The following is a 19914-nucleotide window of genomic DNA, read 5'->3' as shown; positions in this document are numbered from 1 at the left end:
TTGTAAGGTTCCCGGGTTCAACCCTGGGTCCTGGTCAGAGTGAAAGGGGTAGGGGTACTCACCCGCGTTGCCGGTCCTCTGTGCGCCCTCCATACCCGGGTAGTCTCCGCCACCAACCCACCTCCTGCCTGCCTCCTCCTCACACCAGAAATGCAGGGACTTTTCTAGTGTGAAAGAGGCCAACCCGGGAATGTGGTGTGAAAGGGGTATTAGTGAGTTTTCTGCAGGTCACTCCCAATGTCAGAGCCTCATGTGGTATAAAGCGACAATTCCCCGCTGCATGTGACACTTCTATGGATTGCTCTTCACGCCCACTGTAACACGTAGAAACATAGAATTTGACGGCAGAAAGGAACCTCTTGGCCCATCTCTGCAGTGCTCCCCTGCTGGTAGGGGCAGGAGGAACAATCCATGGAACGAGTTATCCACTGGGTATCTTGTTAGTTGGTTTTCATTTTACCCTTGTGTGTTTTTCTCTATGTAATCTTTATTTTGCGTCTATAACCCATGAGGTGTTCCAAAGATATATATATACTAGGTGATTCATCGCGCCCTACGGGCGCTCTTCACACCGTCGTAAGGGGCTGCGCCCCTTTAATTTGTGAACGTTTGTATATGAGAAATATGGTTAGAATTGTATGAAAGATGCCCTGTATTGCAACTTAGGTGTCCGCGAATCGCGGGAGGGGGGTCGCGGACGGTGCCGCGAATTGCAGGAGGGGGGGTCGCGGGGGGTGCCGCGAATTGCAGGAGGGGGGGGGGGTTGTGGGGGGGTGGATGCTGCGAATCGCGGGAGGGGAGGTATTGCAGAGAATCGCGGGGTGGGTTGCTGCAAATCGCGGGAGGGGGGTTACGGGGGCGGGGGTTGCGGCGAATCATGGTAGGGGGGTCGCGGGGGGTGTGCCGTGAATCACGGGAGGGGGGGTCACGGGGTGGGGTGCCGAGAATCGCGTGTGTGTGTGTGTGTGCCGTGAATCGCGGGAGTGGGGGTTGCGGGGGTGGGGGGTGGGGGGGGGTGTGACGCGAATCGCCACAAGAAAAAATCAACACAGAAAGGTCAACACATGTAAATGTTGACATAAGTGTGGCACTTCATTGGTGTCCATGTCGACACATGAGAATGAATATGAAAACATTCAAAAAATGAAAAAAAAAACTTCAAAAACTCATGTCAACCTTTTTCATTGTCGACCATAGCCATGTCAGTGTTTTCCATGTGCAATTTAATTCTGGAGCTGCCGCGAATCGCGGGGGGGTGCCACGAATTGTGGGGGGGGGGGGTCGCGGGGGTGGGTGCCGCGAATCACGGGAGGGGGGGTTACGGGGCGGGGGTTGCGGCGAATCATGGGAGGGGGGGTCGCGGGGGTGTGCCGTGAATCACGGGAGGGGGGGTCACGGGGTGGGGTGCCGAGAATCGCGGGGGAGGTGTGTGTGTGTGTGTGCCGTAAATCGCGGGAGTGGGGGTTGTGGGGGGGGGGGGGCGGGGGGGGGGGGGGGGGGGGGGTGACGCAAATCGCCACAAGAAAAAATCAACACAGAAAGGTCAACACATGTAAATGTTGACATAAGTGTGGCACTTCATTGGTGTCCATGTCGACACATGAGAATGAATATGAAAATATTCAAAAAATGAAAAAAAAAACTTCAAAAACTCATGTCAACCTTTTTCATTGTCGACCATAGCCATGTCAGTGTTTTCCATGTGCAATTTAATTCTGGAGCTGCCGCAAATCACGGGGGGTGCCGCGAATTGCGGGAGGGGGGGGGTCGTGGGGTTGGGTGCCGCGAATCGCGGGAGGGCGGGGTTCACAGGGGTTCCGGTGGGGGGTTGCCGCGAATTGCGGGAGGTGGGGGGTCACGGGGGGTGCCGCGAATCGCGGGGGGGGGGGGGGGGCGGGGTGACGCAAATCGCCACAAGAAAAAATCAACACAGAAAGGTCAACACATGTAAATGTTGACATAAGTGTGGCACTTCATTGGTGTCCATGTCGACACATGAGAATGAATATGAAAATATTCAAAAAATGAAAAAAAAAACTTCAAAAACTCATGTCAACCTTTTTCATTGTCGACCATAGCCATGTCAGTGTTTTCCATGTGCAATTTAATTCTGGAGCTGCCGCAAATCACGGGGGGTGCCGCGAATTGCGGGAGGGGGGGGGTCGTGGGTTGGGTGCCGCGAATCGCGGGAGGGCGGGGTTCACAGGGGTTCCGGTGGGGGGTTGCCGCGAATTGCGGGAGGTGGGGGGTCACGGGGGTGCCGCGAATCGCGGGGGGGGGGGGGGTTGCGGGGGGGGGTGTGACGCGAATCGCCACAAGAAAAAATCAACACAGAAAGGTCAACACATGTAAATGTTGACATAAGTGTGCCACTTCATTGGTGTCCATGTTGACACATGACAATGAATATGAAAACATTCAAAAAATGAAAAAAAAAACTTCAAAAACTCATGTCAACCTTTTTCATTGTCGACCATAGCCGTGCCAGTGTTTTGCATGTGCCATTTAATCCTGGGGCTGCCGCGAATCGCGGGGGATGCCGCGATTTGCGGGAGGGGGGGTTGCGGGGGTGGGTGCCGCGAATCGCGGGAGAGCGGGGTTCATGGGGGTTCCGGTGGGGGGTTGCCGCGAATTGCGGGAGGGGGGGGGTCGCAGGGGGGTGCCGGGGTGCCGCGAATCGCCGGAGGGGGGGTTGCGGGGGGTGTGACGCGAATCGCCACAAGAAAAAAATCAACACAGAAAGGTCAACACATGTAAATGTTGACATAAGTGTGGCACTTCTTTGGTGTCCATGTCGACACATGAGAATTAATATGAAAATATTCAAAAAATGACAAAAAAACTTCAAAAACTCATGTCAACCTTTTTCATTGTCGACCATAGCCATGTCAGTGTTTCCATGTGCAATTTAATTCTGAAGCTGCCGCGAATCACGGGGGGGTGCCGCGAATTGCGGGAGGGGGGGTCGCGGGGGTGGGTGCCGCGAATCGCGGGAGGGCGGGGTTCACAGGGGTTCTGGTGGGGGGTTGCCGCGAATTGCGGGAGGTGGGGGGTCACGGGGGGTGCCGCAAATCGCGGGAGGGGGGGTTGCGGGGGGGTGTGACGCGAATCGCCACAAGAAAAAATCAACACAGAAAGGTCAACACATGTAAATGTTGACATAAGTGTGCCACTTCATTGGTGTCCATGTCGACACATGACAATGAATATGAAAAAATTAAAAATAAATCTTCAAAAACTCATGTCAACCTTTTTCATTGTCGACCATAGCCATGTCAGTGTTTTGCATGTGCCATTTAATCCTGGGGCTGCTGCGAATTGCGGGGGGGGGGGGGTGTGCCGCGAATCGCGGGAGGGGGGTCGCAGGGGGGGTGCCGCCAATCGTGCAAGGGGGGGTCGCGGGGGGGTTCTTTTTGCCGCGAATCGCGGGAGGGAGGTCGCGGGGGGGTGTTTTTTCCGCGAATCGGGGGGGGGTGTCACGGGGGAGGGTTTGCCGCGATTCGCGGGAGGGGGGGTCGCGGGGTGGTGGTTATGCCGCGAATTGCGGGAGGGGTCGTGGGGGGGTTCTTTTTGCAGCGAATCGCGGGAGGGGGGGTCGCGGGGGTGTTTTTGCTGCGAATCGCGGTAGGGGGCGCGGGGGAGCGGGTGTTTTTGCCGCGAATCGCGGGAGGGGGGGGGGGGTTTGCCGCAAATCGCGGGAGGGGGGCGCTCACCTGGTGGCTGTGGAGTAGCAGTGCTGGGCAACATGGGAAGGCAGTGGGTGTCTGGCACTGTCTGTGGGCTCACTGGGCTGGTTCTCTGTCACATACCTCCCAACATGACCCTCTCCAGGAGGGACACAATGCTCTGTTTCTAGACTTCCCCTTAATGTATGATTACCATCACCTGTTTTAAACAGGTTAATTTCTCAGAAAGGTGTTCAGCACAGATGAAGGCAATCACACATTAAGAGGAAAGTCCAGGAACAGAGCGTTATAGACACAGACACCCACTTTGAGTGACAGATGTAGCCAAATATATAGGAGATATATATATATATATATATATATATGTGCTGCGATGTATAATAATCTGTTAATAAATAAAAAATATATTCTATATCCGTGTGTGTTTAAAGCACTATTACTTAAAACAAGGGTGTGATGTACTGAGCATCTGTCCCATACTAAGGATGGCCATCAACCATCGATGACTTATAGCCAATGTAGAATTTTTTTTTGCAATCGATGGGAGAGAACCAAATGATTTCCCTTCAGCGTAACCGAATAGTGTATTTTTTCCAAAAGCGGCCGGGACACGGACTATAGCTCCACCCCCCGACACCCTCAAAGCCCCCAGTTTCTGTAGCCGATTGCACTATTGACACTGATGGCAACTATCGTTGGCAACGATAGTTATCCTATAGGTGCGCACACACTACAGTGATTTTTGGACTGATCAGCTGATAATTTAGCTGTATCTTTTGATCTCAGGGAAGATCATAATATGCAGCTAAAGATCTGTAGGACTCTGGTATTTGCACAGTCTGTATTTTGGTGTTTGGGTGCTCGGACTTGTTTGGCCACTCTCGGGTGAGGTTAGAGCGTGCTCTGGTGCGCTTGGGTGTTCAGACGCTCATGAATTCGGGTGTTCGTCGCGTTCCTGCACTCAGGTGTTTAGGATGCTTATTTGAGTTTGGGCGCTTGGTCGTATTTGGGCACTCGGAAGTGTTTGGCTGTGTTCACTCACTCGGATGAGTATGGGCGGGCTTGGGTGTTCGTCGCGTTCCCGCACTCGGGTGTTTATTTGAGTTTGGGCGCTTGGTCGTATTTGGGCACTCGGAAGTGTTTGGCTGTGTTCACTCACTTGGGTGAGTATGGGCAGGCTTGGGTGTTCGTCGCATTCCCGCACTCGGGTGTTTAGGATGCTTAGTTGAGTTTGGGCGCTTGGTCGCATTTGGGAGTTTGGGCACTCAGAGGTGTTTGGCTGCACTTGGGTGTTCGGAGTTCAGGTGCTCAGGTGTTTGATTGCATTCAGGCGCTCAGGTGTTTGGGGTTTCAGGTGATTGATGGAGGGAGCAGCGGCGGTGGGAGGGGTGGCGTGCGGTCGACGGGGTTAGCGCCGTTGGGCTGCGCATCGCTATCGCACCTACACACGGAGCGATGTAGGGGCATTTTCTGATTGATGTAGTGTGTATCCCCATTAAGATCACAGATCTTTCTAGTGTGTGGGCACCTCATCCCATACTCACATGATGTATCACAACTACAGGTAACTGCAGGATAAGATAACTGCAGCACAGATACAAAACCAACCCAAGGCGTCCGGGAGGAAAAGGGTTAAAAAGCAAACAAGTGGACTCAGAGATTCTAGAAGACCTGAGAGTCAGGAAGTCTTAAGATAAAGACCCAGAGTGATAAGGTAATTACATTAACCTATCAGCATCATAGGGCAGAGGGTGACCCCACCACAGTGACCCTGTTACACAGGAGGAACCCGATAATTGTACATTTCTGAGTTCAAGAAATAAAGGAAAAGAACAGCAGCAGCCGCAGCAGCACAATCTCCCTTCCCTGGTTACTACTGTTCCACCAATCTGCTTCTCCAATCCCATCCCTAATCCCCCCTTTTACACCAAAACGCCAGGTCGCACCCAGGTTTTTGGACCCGGCTTCAACCTGGGTGTGACCTTTTACACCGGCGCAACCCCCCACCCGGCGCAGGCGGTTCCTGAGCCGCCGCTTGGAGATCATCTCCAAGCGCCGATCGCCGCCGGGACCCGGACGCTGCGGTCCGCAGGTTGTACATCTCCCATTGATGTAAACGGGAGCCGGGTCGGATGACCTGGCGTACCCGCTTACACCACCCTCTACCCAGGTCCGTGTTCTACCCAGGTCAGGACCTGGGTAGAAGTCCCGTGTAAAGGGACACGGCTTGACCCATTTACACCACCGCTGACCCGGGTTTTTGCGGCGGTGTAAAAGGGGTATAATTCACTCGGAGCTAGTGACATCACTGAGGCACGAGGCATTTCATACCTCATGCATCACTGATGTCACATGCTCTTAGGGAAATGGACGGGCTGAATATTGACCTAGCGCATCACATGTCAGTAGGCCAGGGGACCACGTACTTAACGGATAAAACAACAATATATGTTTATTTGTTCAAACAACGTAGAAAGGTGGAGAAACGTGTCACATTTCCCGGCGTCTCTTCCCACTCGCTGCCCCTCTTCCTGGGGGAGCCGGATCCTCTTCTGCCGGAGTTCTCGGTACGTGCTCATAATGAGGCGGCTGTGAGACGGAGAAAGGAGGTTAGGTGCTGTAGATATGGCAAGACCTTTGTACATCACCCAATCTTCCCTGTGGAAACCACTTGGGCCTTGACTGTGAGTTTAAAATGACCCCTCAGTTCAATTGCAGATGAAATCATCATTAGAAAACACCAATTACATTTCTATAAAGTGGATTCTAAGATTGATACACGGTACAGCCAATGAGGATTACTTATTATCCATGCATATCTGCACTGTACACAATGCAACCAATCAGAAAATAGCTCTGATTAATCTGATCTGCAGTATTACAGGGAGCGTGTTTTAAGTTAAAGAGAAACTCCACCCCCAGATATTATCTGACTTAAGGTCGCCCCCAGCAACAACAGAACTTTTAATATACTTAAGATAATAATTGTGTATACAGGCAGTGACCTCTTTTTTTCGTACACCTTCTCCTTAATGCAAATATCTAATCAGCCAATCATGGGATAGCAACACCATGCACACAGACACGGTCAAGAGGTTCAGTTGCTGTTCAGAGCAAACAGAAGATTGGTGAAGAAACGTGGAGGCGGATGGGACAGTTTGAGTATACTGGGAACTGCAGATTTCCTGGGGTCTTCACATATACCAGTATCTACTGCTCACAGGCAGGCGAAATGAAGATTGTCAGGGGTACAGGCTGGCAGGACGGTGGCAGCAACTGGTGGTGCCCACACACTAGACAGATATGTGATCTTAAGATTCATCTTAAGATTTCCCTTGACCTCCCTGTCAGTTCTGGACAAAAAGATTTTGTGCAAAAAAGTACATTGTGCCGAAGATTACTCTTAAGATTTCACAAAAAATCTGAACCCCTTCGGTGACATGGCCGGAAATTTTCCGTGCTGAGCTGTGTTGCCGGCGCTGGCTCCCCAGAGGATTTCCGTGCATGCCACTGACATGTAGGTGCGCCCCATCATCGCCCCCTCCTCCCCCACATGTTGCTCACCCCACCAACCACATGCAGGGACTTATTAACCAATAGGCTGATCAGGAGCTGACTCCTGGGGGGGGGGGGGGGGGGAGGGAGGGGAAGTGTCTGAATACACCCAAATACCAGAGCTCCCGAACTTGCCCGAACACCCCAACTCCCAAATAACTGACCAACCGGGCTTGCCCGAACACCTGAGCGCATGGTCTCGCCAACTCCAGCATGTAAGATCAGAAGATGCAGCTGAAGATCCGCAGCAGTGTTCCCGTTTGGGAATGATTTGCGGTAAAAAGCATCTGATAAATTTGCCTAAAAATCGCTGTATTGTGCGGGCACCTGTACAGCAGTGGGGAGGCAGGAGAGTATCTCTGAACACACCCAGTGGTGCATTCCTTGGCCTGGCCACTCCCGAAAAATGAAGGCAATACGGCTCCGTTTGCGGAAACACTGGGTGCCCCTGTCTCATCCCTCCCTGCAAACGCCTCTGCCTGTCAATCAGAAAGAGGTGATTGGCATTTTGAAAAGCAATCACAGGACCATGGGGAACAGCGCTGCGCATGGTAGAAGCGATCCCAGCTGAATTAGGCTCCACGTCCATTCCGTTATGGGCAAAGTCTACCTGTCTCACCTCAAGCCAGTTCCGTGAATATGACAATGTGGTCAGTGTACCCGAATGGCTTCTGCAGCCACCAGTTGTCATACAGCAGCAGGAGATTCGCAGCATGAATGAACCCAACACATACAGCCGCTGCATGGTGCCCTAAAGCCACCACGGCCAGACTCCCTATGGAATACTGACAGCAGTCTGCTGAATCCAGACCACGCAGACTGGGGGCAAGGGGAGGTCCTGCCCAGCACTAGAAGTGTGTACCTAATACAGTGACCACTGCCTGTACATTATCACTCAGGGATCGATCTGGTCGGAATATTACCGACCAGGATCGCATTGTAAAATGCAATGTTATGGTGGGATGTATCTGAAAGGAGCGTCCCTGCGATGCGCTGAGCCAGGCGCCGGAGTGTCTGCACATGTGCGGTTACGGCTGACCCCCTGCCGACCCTGCTGACATCACTGTCCCAGCAGCAGTGCGGTGTCTATCCCATGGGCTACAATGGACTACCCATGGGGATGCAGATGTAGAATTAAAAATGGGCCCCTTAACCTTCCCACAACGTGAACGAACACACACACACACACGCACACACACAAGCCTCACTTGAGATTGGACAGCTCAGTTATCAGCCCCTGGACAGTGGATGAGGCATCTTCTCCTCTGCTCTCCGGCTGCCTGCACAGGACACAAGAACAGAAACGCTACTGTACATCTGACACACTGACCTGCTCCGAGCTGCAGTAGCCAATAAGCAGTTGGCTTATATCTGTGCAGTGCAGCTTGCACAATGAAAGACAAAGCCTTGTTGGCTACCCTGGATTACATCCGATTTTTTTATTTAATTTTGTGCTTGCGCATGGTAACGGGTTCAGCTGCATCATAACCCGTCTAAAGGCCAGGTAACGGCGCTCAAGCACGCGTTTGAGCACCAAAACCACCGTATATTCTCACATTTTAGCTCACTTTTCTGAAGGCTGTCAGCAGAAATATGTGCCCACCCGGCTGCGTGCGCGCCCAATGGGAGAAACAATTGAATTGCACCTTTTGAGCGCCATCTAGTGGCCGCTTGGGCAGAGAGAGCTATAACTACATTCTAATACCTGTGAGACAAGTTCACCTGTAGAGGGTCAGGACTCGTCACCGCGTATACCATGGTAATGCCCACTATAGGTGACCTAGTCTGTGATGAGCAGTCCCTTATGGATTTGCCGTCTGCGCTCTGTATGATGCTGCGTCCAAACCTTTGTAGACAGCGTCAAACCCATATCGTTATCACTAATCCGCTATGTGAAGCTTGCGAGCAGGGCCCTCCTACCTCAATGTCGGTTTGTATTTACCCAGTTTGTTTAATCTCTGTTGTTCCAATCGTAAAGCGCAACGGAATATGCTGCGCTATATAGCAAACTGTAAATAACGAAATAAATATATGAGAATAAGCCCCAATGTTTGCTGATCTCTGCTACATCTGTTGGCTGCCGCTGTAGCAGAGTCTCTGTGTATGAGATTATTATCCTGTAATATACAATGAGATGGTGATAAACCTTCGCTCTGATAACTGACACCTTGTTATGTATACAAGGTGGAGGGGGGGGGGGGGGGGGGACGGACTACAAGTCAGATAAGAGTGTACTGTACAGGCTGGGGGAAGGGGAGGAGGGGGGGAGGTATGGAGACTAATCCTTCTAATAAATCCTTCTCAGCCCCCTCAGAGGTTGTTTAAGGAAAACAATCACAGAGAACAAGTTGCCAGGACAAAGGTCAGTCCTGTAAATGTCCCAGAATAAGCAGACACAGGGCCTACACCTGACCGGATGCAGGAATATTACCTAAGCACCGTGCACTTGACGCAAGTCATAGCCTGACACAGATGCAGGGAGATGACTGTGATATCCACATTGCAGCCTGTGCAAGATTATATAATACATACAGTATTATTACAGGTCATTGTTAAAGTCACATATGTAATCCATAGGGCTGCAGAGGCTGATACGGGAGCCTGTACTCACCTCAGTGGTGCTGCAGTCATTAGGAGAGTCTGCTGTGCAGTGACACTCTGTGGCCCCCGATCAGTGACCTCAGCATCCACTTTCTGTAACGAGAAAAACACCTGTGCTGGGTATAAAGCTGGGCAGGGGCCAGGCTATACAGGGCTCCGAGTGCAGCCAGACTGGTCATGGAGCACAGTTCTGGGCCTCACCTGAAGCCGTTAGGGCTCATCCTGACATTCTTTGGCAAATGTGTGAGAAAGTTTGGATGTGTGTAAACTACAAGTACCAGCAAGCCCGGCAGCCAGTATCTGCTTTGGATGCAAAGTGATAAGATGGTGCAGTGTCGAAAGGAAAAGAAGATGGCACAGTGTAAAAGTGACAAGAGGTGCAGTGCAAATGTGGCAAGAAGGTTCAGTGTAAATGTGGCAAGAAGGTTCAGTGTAAATGAAAAAATATACCACAGTATCAAATTGATAATATGGCGCAATGTCAAAGTGATAATATGGCGCAGTGTAAAAGCGATAATACGGCGGTGTGAAAGTGATAAGATGGCGCAGTTAAAAACAATAATAGGGTACAGTGTAAAAGTGATAAGAGGGCACAGTGTGAAAGTGACAAGAGGGCGCAGTGTAAAAGGGCTAAGAGGGTGCAGTGTAAAAACAATAATAGGGTGCAGTGTAAAAACAATAATAGGGTGCAGTGTAAAAGTGATAAGAGGGTGTAGTGTAAAAGGGAAAAGGGGGTGCAGTGTAAAAGGCTAAGAGGGCGTAGTGTAAAAGGGATAGGAGGGTGCAGTGTAAAATAAATAAGAAGGTGCAGTGTAAAAGTGATAAGAGGGTGCAGGGTAACATAGAGAAGAGGGTGCAGTGTAAAAGTAATAAGATGGCGCAGTGTAAAATAAATAAAAGGGTGCAGTGTGAAAGGGATGAGGGCACAGTGTAAAAGTAATAAGAGGACGCAGTGTAAAAGTTATAGGAGGGCACAGTGTAAAAGAAATAAGAGGTGCAGTGCAAGAAATATGATGAGCAGTGTAAAGGTGACAAGAGGGCCCAGTGTCAAAGTGACAAGAGGGCCCAGTGTAAAAGTGACAAGAGGGCGCAGTGTAAAAGTGACAAGAGGGTGCAGTGTAAAAGTGACAAGAGGGCACAGTGTAAAAGTGACAAGAGGGTGCAGTGTAAAAGTGACAAGTGGGCGCAGTGTAAAAGTGACAAGAGGGTGCAGTGTAAAGTGACAAGTGGGCGCAGTGTAAAAGTGACAAGAGGGTGCAGTGTAAAAGTGACAAGTGGGCGCAGTGTAAAAGTGACAAGAGGGTGCAGTGTAAAAGTTATAGGAGGGCGCAGTGTAAAAGAAATAAGAGGTACAGTGCAAGAAATATAATGAGCAGTGTAAAAGTGACAAGGGGGTGAAGTGTAAAAGTGACAAGAGGGCTCAGTGTAAAAGTGACAAGAGGCCGAAGCGTAAAGTGACAAGAGGGCGCGGCGTAAAAGTGACAAGAGTGTGCAGTGTAAAAGTCACAAGAGGGCGCAGTGTAAAAGTGTCAAGAGCATGCAGTGTAAAAGTGACAAGAGGGTGCAGTGTAAAAGTGACAAGAGCATGCTGTGTAAAAGGGATAAGAGTGCACAGTGTAAAAGTGTTAAAAGGGCACAGTGTGAAAGTGACAAGAGGGCGCAGTGTAAAAGGGCTAAGAGGGTGCAGTGTAAAAACAATAATAGGGTGCAGTGTAAAAGTGATAAGAGGGTGTAGTGTAAAAGGGAAAAAGGGGGTGCAGTGTAAAAGGGCTAAGAGGGCGTAGTGTAAAAGGGATAGGAGGGTGCAGTGTAAAATAAATAAGAAGGTGCAGTGTAAAAGTGATAAGAGGGTGCAGGGTAACATAGAGAAGAGGGTGCAGTGTAAAAGTAATAAGATGGCGCAGTGTAAAATAAATAAAAGGGTACAGTGTGAAAGGGATGAGGGCACAGTGTAAAAGTAATAAGAGGACGCAGTGTAAAAGTTATAGGAGGGCACAGTGTAAAAGAAATAAGAGGTGCAGTGCAAGAAATATGATGAGCAGTGTAAAGGTGACAAGAGGGCCCAGTGTCAAAGTGACAATAGGGCCCAGTGTAAAAGCGACAAGAGGGCGCAGTGTAAAAGTGACAAGAGGGTGCAGTGTAAAAGTGACAAGAGGGCACAGTGTAAAAGTGACAAGTGGGCGCAGTGTAAAAGTGACAAGAGGGTGCAGTGTAAAAGTGACAAGTGGGTGCAGTGTAAAAGTGACAAGAGGTGCAGTGTAAAAGTTATAGGAGGGCGCAGTGTTAAAAGAAATAAGAGGTACAGTGCAAGAAAATATAATGAGCAGTGTAAAAGTGACAAGAGGGTGCAGTGTAAAAGTGACAAGAGGGCTCAGTGTAAAAGTGACAAGAGGGTGCAGTGTAAAAGTGACAAGTGGGCACAGTGTAAAAGTGACAAGTGGGCGCAGTGTAAAAGTGACAAGAGGGTGCAGTGTAAAAGTGACAAGTGGGTGCAGTGTAAAAGTGACAAGAGGGTGCAGTGTAAAAGTTATAGGAGGGCGCAGTGTAAAAGAAATAAGAGGTACAGTGCAAGAAATATAATGAGCAGTGTAAAAGTGACAAGAGGGTGCAGTGTAAAAGTGACAAGAGGGCTCAGTGTAAAAGTGACAAGAGGGTGCAGTGTAAAAGTGACAAGTGGGCACAGTGTAAAAGTGACAAAGAGGGTGCAGTGTAAAAGTGACAAGTGGGCGCAGTGTAAAAGTGACAAGAGGGTGCAGTGTAAAAGTTATAGGAGGGCGCAGTGTAAAAGAAATAAGAGGTACAGTGCAAGAAATATAATGAGCAGTGTAAAAGTGACAAGAGGGTGCAGTGTAAAAGTGACAAGAGGGCTCAGTGTAAAAGTGACAAGAGGGCGAAGCGTAAAAGTGACAAGAGGGCGCGGCGTAAGTGACAAGAGTGTGCAGTGTAAAAGTCACAAGAGGGCGCAGTGTAAAAGTGTCAAGAGCATGCAGTGTAAAAGTGACAAGAGGGTGCAGTATAAAAGTGACAAGAGCATGCTGTGTAAAAGGGATAAGAGTGCACAGTGTAAAAGTGTTAAGAGGGCACATTGTAAAAGTGATAAGTGGGTGCATTGTGACAGTGATGAGAGCACAGTATAAAAGGGCTAAGATGGCACAGTGTAAAAGTTATAAGATGGCGCAGTGTAAAATAAATAAAAAGGCACAGTGTGAAAGGGTTCAGAGGGTGCAGTGTTAAAAGGATAAGATGGAGCAGTATAATAGTGATAAAAGGGCGCAGTGTAAAAGTGATAAGAGAGCAGAGTGTAAAAGTGACAAGAGGGTGCAGTGTAAAAGTGATTAGAGGGCACAGTATAAAAGGGATAAGATGGCGCGTGTAAAAGTGATAAGAGGGTACAGTGTAAAAGTGAAAAGAGGGTGCATTGTGAAGTCATAAAGGCACGGTATAAAAGGGAGAAGATAGTGCAGTGTAAAAGTAAAAAGAAGGCGCAGTGTAAAATAAATAAAAGGGTGCAGTGTCAAATAAATAAAAGGGCGCAGTGTAAAGTGATAAGAGGGTGCAGTGTTAAAAGGGTAACATGGTTCAGTGTAAAGCAATAAGACGGTTTGGTACTTGTGAGTTATCTGGGCTGCCGATTTTTTGATTGTATGCCTTAAGTTAAGGCATACAATCAGATGTGATGCGATATCGCATCGCATCGCATGCGATCATCGGATGCGATGACCCGATTTTTCCATAGGAATCAATGTTAAAATGGACTGAGTCCATTTTAACATGGAATTCAATGGAAAAAGGGGTCCTTTTCATACCCCTACTATCCAAGTGGGCATGGAGTTGGATATAAACCTGTGGCGAGCGTAGCGAGCCACCGAGCCCGAAGCGTGGCGAGCGAAGCGAGCCCCACGAGGGGACGGTATTCTGTGTCCGCTCGCCACGCTTCGGGCTCGGTGGCTCGCTACGCTCGCCACAGGTTTATATCCAACTCCCATGCCCACTTGGATAGTAGGGGTATGAAAAGGACCCCTTTTTCCCATTGAATTCCATGTTAAAATGGACTCAGTCCATTTTAACATTGATTCCTATGGAAAAATCGGGTCATCGCATCGCATCGCATCCGATGGTCGCATGCGATGCGATGCGATGTGCCCGATCCGACCCGATTTAGAAATCGGCAGCCCGGATAACTCACAAGTACCGACGGTTTAGTGTAAAAGTGATAAGATGGTGCAGTATATAAAGGCCCCCACACTGGCCTGAGTGCTCAATGTAACATAGCAACAAAAAAGTCCAACAAAATTCTAAAAGGGGCATGGAAACTAGGGACTCGAAAGTAATTATGCCTCTGTACAAATCATTGGTTAGACCGCACCTCGAATACGGAGTACAATTCTGTGCCCAAAGGACATCATAGAATTAGAAAAAATCCAAAGAAGAGCAACAAAGCTTTGCCATCGATGTAGGGAAACCATCTGGTCCTCCCACATCGATGGCAAAAGTATTCAGCATCGGCCATAAACCATCGATGATTTGAAAGCATTGATGGTCGATCCCTAGAACTGGAGGAGGGTGGGGGACAGTATGCAGCTCCCGGCAGTGGGTGAGCGTCTCCTCCCACTGGGAGGGAGTGAGGGTGCATGAGAGCAGGAGGCAGTATTTATTTATTTATTAAGTTTCTTATATAGCGCACACATATTCCGCAGCGCTTTACAGAGAATATTTGAACATTCACATCAGTCCCTGCCCCAGTGGAGCTTACAATCTATATTCCCTACTACATGCACACACACAGACAGACATTCTAGGGTTGATTTTGTTGGAAGCCAAATAACCTACCAGTATATTTTTGGGTTGTGGGAGGAAACCGGAGTACCCGGAGTAAACCCACGCAAGCACAGGGAGAATATACAAACTCCGCACAGTTATTGCCATGGTGGGCATCGAACCCATGACCTCAGCGCTGTGAGGCAGTAATGCTAACCATTACACCATCCGTGCTGCCCTAATAGTGGTATGTGGGCAAGACATTGATAAAAGTTGTGGCGCTGGTGCAGAGGACCGTGGGGACACTTCTGGCAGTGGGGGAACCTGCAGTGCGGCAGCCAGGGTACGTGAAATGCGGGAGCCCGCTGGGGGGGGATGGTGGGGGGTGTGAATCGTAGGAAGGGGGGGGGGCCGCGAATTGCGGGTCCGCAAATCGCGGGAGGGCGCGAATCGCGGAAGGGGGGGTAACGTGAATCACGGGAGGGTGCCGCGAATCGCGGGAGGGGGCGCCGTCAATTACGGGAGGGGCGGGGTCCGCGAATCACAGGAGGGTGCGGGGGCCTGCGAATTGCGGGAGGGGGGGGTCACTGGGGACTGTGGGTTTGCTGGCAGAGGGGGGATGGGGTGCGGGCAGACCTGCCTGGCTGTGGAGTAATGGTGGATGGTGGGCGTGCACCGTTGCCCTGGCTGGGTGGGGGGAGGTGATGTCAAGGGGGTGGTGGTGTGAACACTGGTCTTTTCCCTAGGGGGGGGGGGGGCGGGTTTGTGTATCCCGCTGGGCGACAGATCTGGCTAAATAAATAAGAGATACTATACAACAAGGGATAAGCTATTATAAACCTAGGTTGAACTAGATGGACTCAAGTCTTTATTCAGCCTCACCTACTATGTAACTATATATGTATCCGATTATCCTTGAACTACTCGGAAGATTGCTAAAGTCCTTCATTCGAATTTGGCACTTGATTTATCGCATGTAAAAATTAGCACTGAAGGACTCAGATGGAAGCTGCCAGGAGACACTGGATGCGATAAATCGGACTCAGGTGCGATGTGTACACTGACGGCTACAATTCCGATTTATCTCATGTGCAGGAGGTTCAATCTCCAAATCTAGTGTGACATTCTATGTGTAGCGGTAAAAACCGCATGATTTTTACCGCACCTAATCGCACTTTTGAAAATCGCAAGATTGGGCCGTTTTTCGCATATTTAATGAGATGCGAAAAACGGCCCAAATAGTGCGACTAGGTGCGATTTCTTTAGTCCTGAAAATGTGCGATTTTCAGGTCTGAAAATCGCACATTTGCAGGAAATCGCAATTTAAAAAAAAAAAAAAACTGAAACAACTGCGCGGGGTCCCCTGCCAGAGCATAACCAGCCCATGCTGAAAGTCCGGGGAAGTGTAAAAAAAAAGAATAAAAACTATTGTCTTTTACTGTAGAACTATGAGTCCCAGCAAGCCTACCCCGCATGCTGGGAGTTGGAGAACCACAAGTCCCAGCATGCGGGGCATTAAAGGGCCCGCTGGCACTTGTAGTTCCACAGTACAAGAAATAGTTAAATAAAAACACACACTGACACCCAGAAAAATAAACGTTTAATACATCCACAGCCCACACATACTGATACTTACCTACCTTGAGCCCTTGGGTCGGTCCCTGGATCCGGGGTCCTGGCTCCAGGGCTGAAGAGTCCGGTTCCGGGGCCTTGGTCCTGGTTCCAGGGCTCCTGGGCTGAAGAGTCCGGTTCCAGGGCTGGTCCGGGGCTCCAGGGCTGAAGAGTCCGGTTCCGGGGCCTTGGTCCTGGTTCCGGGGGCTGAAGATTCCGGGGTCCTGGATCCGTAGTAATCCAAAGGGGTACCCGAGAGAGGAAATCCTACTCACCTGGTCCCCGGCGATGACCCCGGCATCTTCAGCTCCAGACGCGCTGCTCCCGGCTGGTACCCGCTCACGGACTGGAGACGCAGAGATTTTCATCTTCTGCGCCTCTCCTCCGGATGATTCTATTGGCCGCCTAGCGGCCAATCAGGAGCCGAGAAAGTCGGCTCCTTTTTTTTACACTTTTCATCAGCCCGATGCCCACCGTCCAGGGGCATCGGGGACAGCCCCGGACTTTCAGCATGGGCTGGTAAGTCCTGGAGGGGGGACCCCTTCTTTGGGGGGGTCCCCACTTCCCCAAGACCCCTGCCCATGCTGACCAGCCAGGGGGATAATGCTTTGGCCGCGGGACCTTAAATAATAAGTGTCCCCCGCCTGTGGCATTACCCTGCTGGCTGGTTGGGTCTGGTTCTTGAAATGCGGGGGACCCTAGTCATTTTGTCCCCCGTATTTTGGGAACCAGCGCCGGACCTTGAGCCTGGTGCTGGTTTCATTAAATCAAGGGGACCCCTATTTGTCGGGGACCGTGATTTTATGTCACCAGCACCGGCTCAATGAGCCCGGGGCTGGTTATGCTCTGGCGGGGGACCCCGCGCTGTTTTTTTTTATTTTTAAACTGTTTAACCCTTTTTTTCCCACCAGAACCCTGCACAGATCTCAATGATCTGTGCAGGGTTCTGGCTAATTCGCCCATCAGAACCTGGTCTGATTTTTGGGCGAATTTTAGACACATTTATACAAATCGCATACCATTAAATATGCAATTTGTATACTTTTCAATGTGAAAACATCTGGATGCGATGTGCTGCGAGAAACAGACATCGCATTTCCAGAATGTCCAATTTGTTGGCCAAAATCGCACTTTTTTCACATTTTCGCAGCTCATTAAATATGCGAAAATGGAAAAAACATGCGATTTTGGCCGTTTTTGCGAAAAAATCGCAAAAAAAAAAAAAAATCTCACTCCATAGAATGTCACCCCTAATCCGATGCGCACGGGCCTGATTCAATGCAACTGTGTATACTTTTCAATGTGAAAACATCTGGATGCGATGTGCTGCGAGAAACAGACATCGCATTTCCAGAATGTCCAATTTGTTGGCCAAAATCGCACTTTTTCACATTTTCGCAGCTCATTAAATATGCGAAAATGGAAAAAACATGCGATTTTGGCCGTTTTTGCGAAAAAAATCGCAAAAAAAAAAAAAAATCTCACTCCATAGAATGTCACCCCTAATCCGATGCGCACGGGCCTGATTCAATGCAACTGCGATCCCTTGCAGGTCCAGGCATTACTGGTAGCTCCTGCCCTCGCACCCTGGCAGTATAACATTGATTAAACGGTGCAGTGTAAAAGTTGATGAGATGGCGAGGTGTAAAATGGATACGGTGCGGTTGCATTTTGACGCTTCGTGTACTGTGCATGCGCAGTAGTGCAATAATTGCCAGATAGCGAATCAGGGGCCGGATTCTGGTTCACTCGCAAAAGCAAATTCTCTCTCTAATGGACAAAACCACGAGCACTGCAGGTGGGGCTGATGTACATGTGCAGAGAGAGTTACATTTGGGTGTTTTATTGTTTCTGTGCAGGGTAAATACTGGCTGCTTTATTTTTACACTGCAATATAGGTATTCACCCCCCACCCCAAATATAACTGTCTCTGCACGTTACACCTGCCCCCCCCCCCCCCCCCCCCTGCAGTGCACATGGTTTTGCCTATTAGAGAGAGAATTTGCTTTTGCAAGTGACCAGAATCAGGCCCAGGCCCATTGTGTAGGACCAGGTAATAACGGTGCTGTGCACATCCGGGGCCGGATATTCGGGGTTATTCAGACCTGATCGCTGCTCTGCTAAATGTCAGAGCCCTGTGACCTGGTATACTCCACCCCGCCGGAGTGAAATTCAGCCCCGTGTAACCCTGTAGAGGGCTTAGCATGGTGAAGAGTAGCTGGATGGGGCGACTCGCTGTAAATCCATTCACAATGATTGAATGGTTTCTCAAGTGTGTGCAGTGTGTGCGTAGCCCAGGACTTACTCAGAGGCTGCGACAGAAACAGGCTGTTCGGGGGCGGAGCTGACGTCACATGACTTCCCCCTCATACACCTGGCCACGCCTGCGTATTCCCTGACACTCCCAGATAACAGCCGCTCACCATGTAATGATTCCCCGTGTGTGCAGTCTGTGCGTAGCCCAGGACTTACTCAGAGGCTGTGACAGAAACAGGCTGATCGGGGGCGGAGCTGACGTCACATGACTTCCCCCTCATACACCTGGCCACGCCTGGGTATTCCCTGTCACTCCCAGATAACAGCCACTCACCATGTAATGATTCCCCAGTGTGTGCAGTCTGTGCGTAGCCCAGGACTTACTCAGAGGCTGTGACAGAAACAGGCTGATCGGGGGCGGAGCTGACGTCACATGACTTCCCCCTCATACACCTGGCCACGCCTGCGTATTCCCTGTCACTCCCAGATAACAGCCACTCACCATGTAATGATTCCCCAGTGTGTGCAGTCTGTGCGTAGCCCAGGACTTACTCAGAGGCTGCGACAGAAACAGGCTGATCGGGGCGGAGCTGACATCACATGACTTCCCCTATAACACCTGGGCACGCTTTCCCTGACACCCCCAGAAAACATCCGGTTACCACCCCCAAAACGCCGGCTTCCTGTCAAGCAATAAAAAAAGTAGCAGGATTTAATCGCAGGACGGCCTCGTGCATGCATTCTGTGGGCCGTACGCATGCGAAGTCTATTAATAATCGACCATTGGGCGTTCAGGCCTGAATAACCCCTATTGTGCAGGACAGGTAGTAACGGTCCTGTGCACATCTGAGGCTGGCCTGAGACAGCTGATCCCAGCCAGGCAGGGCAGTAAATCCTCAGTTCCCTGGCACAGCCTGTGTGATTACTGCAGTGATTTGTGGCCAGACATTCCCCAGTGTCCTGCGCTGTGACTTACGCTGCTAATAACCCTTACAGGGTGCTCCCCACTGTGCCCTGTACATATATATATATATATATATACACATGCACTAACCATTCCTATCAGCCCCTGTCCCAGTGCAGCTCACATTCTATACTCATATAAACTATACTCCATAATCACATAAGGGATCATTGTGACAGAAGCCAACTACCTGCCGTGTATGTGAGGCATGCACACAGATAGGACCCTGATTATAACACGGCAGTGCTGATAGAGCAATGCTAACCACTGTGCCACTGTGCTGTAATAAGTAGCACAGGACCGTAATACCCAGCGCTTCTACAGCTGCCATGGCTTCTCCCCTCAGCCAGAATCACACCCAATATCACATATCTGAAAAGCACAAATCGTCCTCAAATATTAGACAAGGGAAGTAGTTACCAACCTGATATCCCTACTGAGAACACAACAATCTACCCTACCCCACAAGCTCGCTGCCTAGGG

At 50.0% G+C, this 19914-nt stretch overlaps 1 protein-coding gene across 2 annotated transcripts in view; it reads right to left on the bottom strand.

Annotated features, from left to right (window-relative positions):
- Positions 1–6112: 6112 nt before the first annotated feature.
- Positions 6113–19914, bottom strand: part of BRME1 (break repair meiotic recombinase recruitment factor 1) — a 35603-nt gene continuing 21801 nt past the window's right edge. For both annotated transcript variants that reach the window (XM_083185342.1, XM_083185343.1), the window contains exons 5-7: positions 9853–9935; positions 8450–8521; positions 6113–6275 (exon numbers count right to left, since the gene is read on the bottom strand). In XM_083185342.1, the coding sequence (XP_083041468.1) occupies positions 6113–6275; positions 8450–8521; positions 9853–9935 (318 nt within the window). The remainder of the gene's footprint in view (positions 6276–8449; positions 8522–9852; positions 9936–19914) is intronic.

This window comes from Crinia signifera, chromosome 4, assembly GCF_055691185.1.
Source record: "Crinia signifera chromosome 4, ASM5569118v1, whole genome shotgun sequence".
Classification (NCBI taxonomy): Eukaryota; Metazoa; Chordata; class Amphibia; order Anura; family Myobatrachidae; genus Crinia; species Crinia signifera.
This window is presented reverse-complemented; position numbering and strand designations above follow the sequence as displayed.